This window comes from Lemur catta, chromosome 2 (assembly GCF_020740605.2).
Source record: "Lemur catta isolate mLemCat1 chromosome 2, mLemCat1.pri, whole genome shotgun sequence".
In the NCBI taxonomy this organism is placed as follows: Eukaryota; Metazoa; Chordata; class Mammalia; order Primates; family Lemuridae; genus Lemur; species Lemur catta.
This window is the reverse complement of record NC_059129.1, coordinates 104236831-104247648: the sequence shown is the minus strand read 5'-3', so window position 1 is coordinate 104247648 and position 10818 is coordinate 104236831. Positions and strand designations below refer to the sequence as shown.

The window sequence follows — 10818 nt, the reverse complement described above, 5'->3', positions numbered from 1 at the left end:
CATAGGAGGCACCTAAAATATGGGAGTGCCTATCTCTTCTCCCTCTGAATTCGTGGTCTTTATTTTGTGAGTTTCAGTGTAGTACAGATGTAAGAGAGCTTTAGAGTCAGTGAGGCCTAGATCCAAACTTCAACTGGACTTTCTACTAGCTGTGTGACCTTGGGGAAATGTCCTAGTCTCTCTGAACCTCCCTTTCTTCTTCCATAAAAAGGAAATAATAGTCCTACTTTGCAGAAATGCTGTGAGGTTTGCAAATAATAGATGCCAAGTACATGGCACATGGTAGGTGTGAAGTAAATGGTGTTTTGCTTATCCTTACATAAAAGGGCTTTTGTTCTATGAAATAGGGCTAAGGCTTGGGTTTTATGCAAATGACTCATTGCATGATTATCTGTGATTTCAAGCACCTAGAAATTTATCTGGGTGTCATTTTACAGTTGTCTCATCTGATCATTTTTAAGCCACATTTGAGGGCTTGCAGGAATGTTTAGAGCTCTGTTATGAAGCCAGTATAAACAAAGGTACCTATCAGCTGTAGTGGCTGTTGTCCCATCCACAGGAGCACCCCTGGCATAACTGCAGCCAACTTTACCCTGAAGTCTTGGAAAGGTTACATAACTCAGACAGATGTAGTAGGCATGAGATTACCAGCCAAGAGGAAGAGGTCAGGGCTGTGGGCAATATATTTGACAGGCTCATACACTGCAAGCCTTGTTCCGGGTCCCTTACAAAGCACCTCTTTAGGATGAAAACAAGATGTTCTTTGTAAATAAAAGTTCATGCATTTGAGTAATGAAGTCATTTTCCAGTGCTGTAGTGAAAGATATTCTTCTCCCAAGCCCTCTGGGTGAGAACTATCGGGAGGAAGAGGGGTGGCCTGCAAATCTCTAGAGAAGATATCTGCACAAAGAGTGCAATGGTCCATCTCTAGAAACCGTGAAACCTTGCTGGAGCAAGTGGGACCCTGCCTCTCTGCCTTTTGATATCTCTACCTCTGGCTCTTGCCCTGGAATCCCTTTTCCACCCACTTTCCGGGCAATCTCGTGGGGCCACAGAAAAGATCTATATAAATATAGATAAGACATCCGGCACCTTGGCTAAATAAACAAGAGCTGCGAGGAAGCAATCACAAAAGCTGAATATTCATCTGGAGCCTTTGGAGGGACTCCAAACTGAGAGGGGAGGGGAGGCCGCAAGGAAAGGCCGGACCTCAGTGTCTGAAAAGCCAACTTGGAGGGGGAGGGCCTGGACGTGCAAGGTAAAAAAAGGGAGTGGTGAGAATGAGTGTGGGGAAAAAAGCCAGAACAGTGCCGTCCTCAGTCCTGGCCGCCGCTGGGAGGGGAGCGGAGCGGAGGTGGCCGGCGGCCCACGGGGCTCTCCGCGACTGTCTGCCTTTCGACGCTCGGCTGCAGGCTCGTCTATCTGTAGGTTCTCGGGCCAGAGCCTGGGGGGAGAGACCAAGCAAGAGAGGGACAGGGAGGGGAGGGAGAGGAAGAGAAAAAGGAAAGAGGGAAAGACTGGGACTCTCCCTTACTCTCTCACTCTGCCTTTTTTTCACTAAGTTGCTGGTTGGGCTGCCACATTTGGATGCTGCAGTCAGAGAGGAGGTAAAGTCAGCCAGGCTCCGCCGCGCCGCGGGGGAACCGCGAAGACCGGGGCTCGAGCCGGGAAGAGCGCTGTGGGCTGTGCGCGGAGACATGGCCCTGAGCTCGGCCTGGCGCGCCGTCCTGCCTCTGTGGCTGCTCTGGGGCGCTGCCTGCGCCCGCGCGGCGTCCGGGGACGACGACGCTTTTCCTTTTGACGTTGAAGGGAGCTCAGCGGTTGGCAGGCAAGACCCGCCTGAGACGAGCGAGCCCCGCGCGGCCCCGGGACGCCTGCCGCCGGCTGCCGAGGTACCGTGCCCCCGCCCCGCCACCCCGCGGGCACCTGCGCCCGGGCGTGCCCGCTCTTCCCTCTACCGCCCCTCTCCCTGCCCACTGCCTGGAGGGTTTCACCTGGGCTAGATCGGTTCAGAAACTTGAAATAAAGTTTCTTACTTCGCAAGTTGAATTGGTTGTTGAGAGTTGGAAGTTGGAGGCTTTGGGGCGTATCTGTTCAAACTGGCAGAAGCGAACGTGTCAGGGCTCTGAGTAGGTCTGCTAGACTCTCACCTGGGACTGCAGCAGCACTTCGGTGACTTTCTGCCACTTGTGTGTCCCGGTAATCATTCTGTCAAACCACAACACTTAATGTGTGTGCCTTGTCACTGGTTTCCTGCTCCGCTGTGCTGTTGGGGCAGTGGGAACAATATTGCAGGACCTAACCTTTTGTCTCAGATTAAACCAAAGGTCTTCTGCAGCAGAGGAAGACGAGGGAGTGAGGGAGGGTGATTGGACGTGAAAGAAGCTGTTAGGAAACTGCAGAGCAGATACCCCACATAGGAATGAGCCATTATATTCCAGAAGTAAGAAGTTCCTATTAAAATCAAGCCCTGGTCCCAAAGTAAAGATGATCAGGATATGCTTTTGATACTATGTTTATTATATTCAAAGAGCTACTGTTTGAATGCCTTACAATCGCTTTCAAGTTGAAATCATAACGAAAATGTAGAAATTTGGTGGAGGGTAAATAAAGGATTTAAGAGTCCCCTGAGCAGAGACAGACAACAGCATGTCCAGTGCGTGAGAGATACTAAGTAGGAGGGAAATGAAGTCACCTAAGTTAATGAGAAAGGAAAGAACAATTGACCTAACCCCCCACACACACACACCCTGTAGCTATGGGTACAGCAACCATACAACTAAAGGAGTTCTGTGGATTGACACCGTTTCTAACACCACTGAGGTCTGAATTCTTGCTATTAATTCTATTAATTGTTAGTATAACTGCAGTTATTAATTATTGATAATCAAAAATAAGGTGCATGAAATTAGTCCTTCTTCAGAGTGAGACCTACCCACACTCTAAAAAAAGGGGGAGGAAGGCGAGGGCCAGAGAATACCAAGTCCTCATTATAGTGTAAAATGTAGCCTCCATGAGAGAAGAGAGAGCATGGCTTCTGGTCATCCTCATACTCAAAGACTGGGGTAGAAGCCAGACCAAGGCTGACTCCATGCAGTGGGAAGGCATCGCTTCTCTACAGGCTTGGAATTAACCCCAGGGAAACATTATCTTCACCTGTTGCTTTGAGCATGGAAAGTCCCTGAATGAAATGCCTGACTTAACAGTAACATTGACAGATAAAATACAGGATGCTCAATTAAATTTGAATTTCAGATAAATAACGAATACATTTTTATCATGTCCCAAATATTGCATAGCATATATTTATACATCCTATGTATAAATAAAAAATTTTTCTTCCTTCATTTGAAATTCAGATTGATCTGGGCATCATGTATTTTTATCTGTTAAATCTAAAGCACATACAACTGGTTTTTTGTAACTCTCATCCCAAAAAAATATTAAAAAATAATTATTTGTGGTTTAGGAAAACTTAAAATAAATTTTGAGATCCTGAGCAATTTCTTATATACTCATACAGTCAGTGAAATAATAGGAAGGTGGCACCGCAAAGTGTTTTAGATTGCAGGCTTTCAGACTGATGAGCCCAAGTTTAAATTTCAAGCTCCTGACCTTGAGGAAGTTACAGATGCCCAAACTGCAGCTAAAGAAACTTAGGTTTAGAAAAGTTATTGATGTCCTTCATACCTCGTACAGTTATTGTGATGAAATTAAAGTGTTTAGCATAGTGTCTGACATAGTATAAGTGCTTTATATCTGCTAAGAGTTATTATTATTAAAATATGTAGATGATTATATTAAAAGAAACCTTTATTTGGAAATATTTCTCAGAACTTTATTTTTGTGGTATTATTTTATTTAATATTGTTATCTCTCTATTTGTGTATATCTTTCCAACCAGAAAAAAAATGTATAGTGAGTTAAATTTGTGATACTGTCAGAGACTAATAGTTTCAGAATACCAGTTGAAGCCTTTGGTTTTGGGAAACAGAAGATATTAGTCATTCCAGGAAGGTCAAAGTATATGGTGTAGAAAGGGTGGGATTGAGGTAATTATGTTCCCACTGCATAGTTTCACATAATGCCTCCAGTTAGCCTGCGGTCCCATGGCAATCTCCACTCCCCACCATCGGGTTTCCCATGCTCTTTATAGCCAGTAAGCAGACCTTAAACCAAATACATTCCGGAGATTTAATAACATGGTATAAACACTTTACTGGATTGGTTCCGAAGAATGTATTTATGTGTATATAGCGAGAAAGGGAATACAGACACATTATTCGTGGGAGAGGTTCAGTAAGTAGATGGGAGGCTATTCTAAAAATACATTCACTTTATTTGTATTGGATTTATATGAATGGTTATTCTGCAATTCTCCTTCAAAGGGAAGGAAGAAAAATACTAAGGCAAGCAGGGAGCAGTGGGAGATGCTTGGCTGAAGGCCTTCCTAAGGTTCTCCCAAGTTCCTCCATAGTTCTCTGAGAATTAGAGGAGGCAAGGGCTCTGCGGGCAGGGCAAAGGGGGCGGCAGTGGAGGAGGCAACAGAACAGTGCTATTACTGGCTTTGATGGATAGATGAGAAAATAGGAAAATAATTGACTATATTGACCAAACTCCCCTCAGAGAGGCAAATAGGAATTTATTTCCTAGTAGCCTGACTGGGTTTTGCTGTTGTTGTCACTATTGTGTCAACTTCCCTCCAAGAAAATCAGTGCCCCATGGGCCACATGTGTACCCTGTGCTGTACAAACCTGCTTGCTACAAAGAAGCACCAAGAATTAGACTAATTCCAAGGGACATTTCCTCTCGACTCTTCCTTGTGCATATGTGATCCCATGCCCCAACACATTGTTAGGTCATTAAGCAAAATTGTGCAACATTTATTAAAAGATATTTTAGATTTCTTTCACTATCTGCTTTCCTTTTTCTTATCTTGGTCACTTACTTTAAGAAAGGTCCCATGGGACCACACGAAGATCTCCAGTCACTAGCCTGGGCCATTCCTCTGTACTGATGTCCCAATAATTTGGTTACTTGCATGTAGTCATTATATCATTCACTTAATTATTCATTCAACAAGCAGCTTTGGAACCTTACCATGTACTGAGCAGTAAAACAGGCACCAGGAGGGATAGAAAGAAGGTAAATTCTCATCCTTATCCTCAAGGGCAAGCAATTGAAGAGAGAAAGAACATACAGAACCACTACAGAAAGCAAAATGAATTAATGTTCTGCAAGAGTGGCTACAGGCTGTGTCACAGAGGTAACATGTAAAAAGTATTACTCCTATGCTAGACCAGTAGAGCACAATAACCTACTTGCCAAACACCAAAGAAGGCTTTAAACAACTTATTACAGAAGGACTGCAATATAGTAGTAGTAGTAATAGTGACAATAGTATGGCTTATAGCTGCCACTCATAGAGTATTTACTATGTGCCAGCCCCTAATCTAAACGCTTTCCATGAGTTACTTCCTTTAACCTTCGTGATAAATTGGTGGGACTGGCAAAATTATGATTTCATTTTATAAACATGGAGACCGAGGCACAGATTGTTTGCCCAGCCCCCCAACCTGGCAAGTGGCACAGCAAAGAAGGAGTTATAAAAGCAGTTCAACTGTGCAGGAATATCTAGGAAGAGGTGATTAGGTAAATAGAAGTATCTGTAGGCATAATTTTAGTCAAAGTTTTAGGAATTTCCTAAAATGAAGAAATATAAAATACCATTTAAAGACCATTTAGGCAGTGCTTCTTAGATGAGTAGCAGAAGTTGCAAAGAATGGAGATAACTTCCCTTCCCTATCTAGTCTAATAACTACTTTCTAAAATACTCATGGAAGAAAGAAAAAAAAAGAATACTTGTTGATGTCTACTTTGTCCTATGAACCAATAGTGAAAATTATACCCATTTTACAGATGAGTAAATTGATGTTTAGAGATGGTAAGTACCTTACCCAAATTTTCAAATTCCATTCTCTTTTCCCAGTATACTAGTGAGTCTCCATGATAGAAAGCTCTTTTTTTTTTAACTATAGAGTCTTCTTGTATCTTATTTTCCTTTATAATCATATTCTAGTATGTGTCCTCCCCATTATGCGACAGTCTATATTAGAAGCTCTTGATTTAGATTAATAGGTAGGGAATTCAAAACAGCAACATAAGCAATATGTGGTCTATCTTACAGAATTTATTACAAAATTGCTAGAAAATAAACAATCCTATCCCCTATAGTTCCAGAGTTCTCTGATTTAACCAGAAGATTTTTCTTTTAATGTGATAAAATATTTGACATAAATTTTACCATTTGAATGATTTTTAAGTATAAAGTTCAGTGGCATTAGGTGCATTCACATTGTTATACAACCATCACCACCATCCATCTCCAGAACTTTTTCATCTTCCCAAACTGAAACCCATTAAATAATAACTGCCTATTAACCCCTCCCCCAAGCGCCTGCTACAACCACCATTCTACTTTCTGTCTCTATGAATTTAACTACTCACAGAAGTGGAACCATACAATATTTATCCTTCTGTGACTGGCTTATTTCACTTAGCATAGTATCTTCAAGGTTCACCCATGTTGTAGTACCTGTCAGAAATTCATTTCTTTTTAAGACTAATATTCTGTTTATAAACACAGCACATTTTATCCATTCCTCTGTCACAGACATTTGTGTTGTTTCTACCTTTGTCTATTGTGAATAACGCTGCTGTGAACACTGGTGTACAAGTATCTGTGCGAGTCTCTGCTTTCAGTGCTTTTGAGTATGTACCCAGAAGTGGGATTGCTCGATCACATGGTACAGAGGAAGTCCTAAAACTCAAATTCTTACAGGGGCCAGGTCAAAAATAACTGGGTGAATCCAACTCAGTGAAAGTGGGGAGAGAAAGGGATGCCTCTTCCAGAGAGGCAGCCACCTCTTGGCGTTGCCAAGTCTTCTGGTTTTGGTTGGTCTTGGGTTTTTTTGTTTTTCCCAAGAGAAGACAGAATCTGGATTCATAAGTGAAATTGCAGACTCAAATTTTTTAATGCCATGTAGGCTAAGTACATCCGAGGGCCAGATTGAGCCCGAGGACTGTTTATATGCAGTCTCTGCCTTACAGTATTTGAAATTCACTTTTCATCACAGGCAGAACATGGGCTTACAACCAGACAGATGTGTGCAGCTCTATGGCTTTCCAGCCAGTGGACTTTGGACAAATTATATAGATCATCTTTTAGAGGCTCAGTTCCTCTGATTGCAAAATGAATTTAAATATATTTGCCTTGCATGATTGTTGTGAAATTTAAATGAAATGATATATATAAACTGCCTAACACAAAGTTTGCCCTCATTCCTCTCGTTCTGTCCCTCCTTCTGCTCCCTCTTTCTTCCACTGTTTCTATCTACTGCAGGTAAAGCTTTATCATATCTTGTTAAAGTGTTTTGTTATCTAACTCTTTACTTAATCTGTAAATTTGGTTATTTTCAACTTTTATTTACAAATTTTGCAATAGGGATGATCTGACCAGTTGAGAGAAATGAATGGGTTTTTCTAAGTCCCTAGAAAAGCTAAACAAAAATCCCAACATCTTTGATATGATATGACAAGGACAGTAACCTACTTTTCTTCTTCATAATTAAATTCTCAAATCTGACTTGTCACAGTTTCTTGAATACAAATCCCAAAAACAATCCCCTACTTTAGGGTTTTTTTCCGGCTCATAGTAACCATATAAATGTAATTAAATGTAATGATGGCCAGACATAATTTTGAGACCTTTGATTGGCTGGAAACTATTAAAAATCAGATTGCCACTACATGCTTTGAGTTTCAAAACTTAGCATTTCCAAACAATCATTTATTTTCTAAAATAAGTAAATCTGTTAATTCATTGAGATAGAGTAACCATATAGAAGAATATTTAAATATCTACTCAAATTTGCAAAAGAGTAGCATTCTTTTTCCAACTGTTTTCCTTTTTCGCTCCTGGTGTGGTAAAGTTAAATTCTGGGAAATGGTTTACTAAAGGGCAGTTTAACCACAGATGTTTGTAATTCCAACTTAAGTTTCCCATCAAAGTCTTAATGAAATTCAGCTGCCAGCAGTTCGGCTCTGAATCTGAATCTTTTTATCATGAGAACTTGGGGGAAACAACATTCCGAGGCTTGAATGGTAGTGGCAAAATTTCCATATTCAAGCCCAAATCCTGTGCATAAAGAAAAAAATACATGAAAAAAACAAATTCTGTTAAAAGCGGGAGGAGGAATGGGTGGATACAATTTGAGTAATATGCAAAATGACCTTCTTTTCACTCACAGGACTTAGTTTTTATGTTGTGTTTTGATAGAGGCTAGAGATCTATGTTTACCTAAATGGAATGAAGTATATACATTTTTGACCTCATGAGAACTGGTGAGTTGGAGAAATCCCATAACATTAACAGCTGCATTAGCACAAGTCTTTTGCAGACTAGACCAGTAATCCATGCTGTACACTCCAACTAAAAAACCCTTGAGCATGGTACAGGCTTTGTGTATTAACATTTATTTTGAAATTATGCCCTCCATTAGCTAGAGTGGCATGATTGCTTTAAAGGAAATCATGGACTCTAGGGGTCAAAGATGTCTTCACTGAACCTTGTCTCACAGACATGACTGTTACGTGGAATACTGTTGTCTGTGTAAAAAGTGAATTGCAACATGACATACTGAACTATATAGCCAATGGTCCATCCAAAGGTATGCATAATATAGACACCAGCAGAAGGCAAAAGAAATGTCTGCTGAGCCCAAACCCTGGGATGCTGGAGCTGTAGAACCCTCTAGAATCATAGCAGAGAGCTATAGCACGAATTCAGGGTCTCAGGTTTAAAATCTTGGCAAGCCTTTTCTTCCCCAGCAGAGTTAGTTAGTACAGGATGCCTTTCAGGCTTCATGTCCACATGTCTATGTTTTCCTTTGATGAATAGTGACACAATTTGACAAACTAAATATGCTGTAAGCATTACCTCTTTTCCTGCTGATCTGTGGTGATTCCCGAGAGCATCGGGGTAGTTCTGCCAATTCCCAGGTCACAGGTGAGATGCTGGATGCCTGCTATTTGGAGATTAAACAGTCTGTCTGGAGATGGGCTGCTGTTTCATTGTAGTTCATGAATAATCGCCTCATTCTATGTTGTTCCCTTGAAATTGTTGTCTGTCATTGTTAGTGCTAACAGATACTCTGAAACTCCATTCATAAGAGACAAGCCCCAAAGCCTCTACTGCAGCATTCGGCATAAAGGAGACCTGTTTGAATGTAGTCAGTGGGTGGTTATGATTGGATGCATAACTCTATTATGCTTTGCAGTGTGAACCGTAAAATCAAAGGTATCATAGATGTTAGATCTAGAAAGGAAGTTTAGAGATTTATCCCTCTCATTTTGTAGGTGAGGAACCTAAATTGGGGAGAGAAGGGAGGACACAAAGCTTATTAGCAGCGGTATAAGGAACTCTTTCTTCTGACTTTTAGCCTTATGTTCTTTTCAGTTGTTTCCATTGGCTTAACCATCCTTATTTTTTAAATTTTTTTTTAAATTTCAGAATATTACAGGGGTACAGATGTTTTGGTTACATGAGTTGCTTTTGTACAGTTTGAGTCAAAGTTATAAATGTGCCATGAGTGGATTAATAAAGTGTGGCATATGTATACCATCCTTAGCTTTAGAGCTAGAGATTACTCCATGAACATATCTAGATATCTTTTAGAGGAAAATTGTTTACTTCTACTACATTATTACTCACTTACTTTTATTATTTCTATTTGTCCTTAAGTTGAATTATCAGTAGGAGATTCTCCTGGAATTGAGCAGAGCTGTGAGTCTGTAACTGACTATTTTGGTTCTTGGTTCCATCACTACCAACCAGATCACCCTTGCAGGTAAAGGAACGTGGTCAATCCCTTCACCTCCAGGGCCTCAGTTTTTTCAGCTAAAAAAATTAAAAATGGTTATTTCTAGCAACAAAATTCTTTAATTGTCTAACAAATAGGTTAAAATGTATGCCACTTAAAGGGAATGTGGCTTAAGGCACTGAATCACGCGGTCATAGCTATTGTCCTAGTTAGAACCCCCAGATGTAAAAGTCCAGATCCCGAGCGTCCTGACCTAGTTGGGGGAGGGGCAGACATTTTAATGGAGTACTTTCCCCTGTTCCTAACAACTCCAGATGTGGGGCTAGGGATGGCCTGAAGGACAGGGTACCAACCCAGCCATAGGCATGAGCCTCTCCGGGATCCTTTCCAGACAGCATTAACAACATGCTCCTGAGTGTGTCCCAAGGGTGTCTTGGCGTGGTCAGTAAATGTCAAGGGTCTCCCATGCCAGGGTTCCTGGGGGCTACCACTTACTCCATCTATACCCTTCAGAATGAGCCTAAATGTGAGGCTCCACTACAGAGAGACAATAAGGTATGCAATGGAAGAGAACAGGGGCTGGAGAACTACCAAGTGGACACTCATATCAATATGTACCGTTAAGTGCCAAGTGGCAGAGGGTCCAGAGAGGAGACTGTGTTTTCACTCAACGGGAAAGGAAGGAAAAGCCAGTGACAGATTATTAATTCATTGTAACCATCAACTGAAATCACATTATATTATATACCACACAGCTGTCCATTGAGTTTTAATGATAGTGTAGAGAAGAAGCCTGCTCTAGATTGGGCAAAACATGACATTTGCAAGCAAATATGTTTACAGAACTTTCTGGAAGTCAGAATTGTTGGTGTGTGAGGGAACTTGTCCTGGTGTATGAATGCCCTGATGGTTGCCGGCTATGGGGATGAGGGGTCTA

The 10818-nt window shown here is 41.3% G+C and overlaps 1 protein-coding gene across 3 annotated transcripts in view; it reads left to right on the top strand.

Moving 5' to 3' along the window:
* The first annotated feature begins 1142 nt into the window (after window positions 1–1142).
* The window catches only part of LAMA4 (laminin subunit alpha 4), a 132887-nt gene continuing 123211 nt past the window's right edge, over window positions 1143–10818 (top strand). The window contains exons 1-2 of one of the 3 annotated variants that reach the window (XM_045544208.1): window positions 1143–1424; window positions 1563–1892. In XM_045544208.1, the coding sequence (XP_045400164.1) occupies window positions 1281–1424; window positions 1563–1892 (474 nt within the window). In that variant the 5' untranslated portion in view covers window positions 1143–1280. The remainder of the gene's footprint in view (window positions 1425–1562; window positions 1893–10818) is intronic. The other 2 variants (XM_045544209.1, XM_045544207.1) reach the window with 2 other exon arrangements.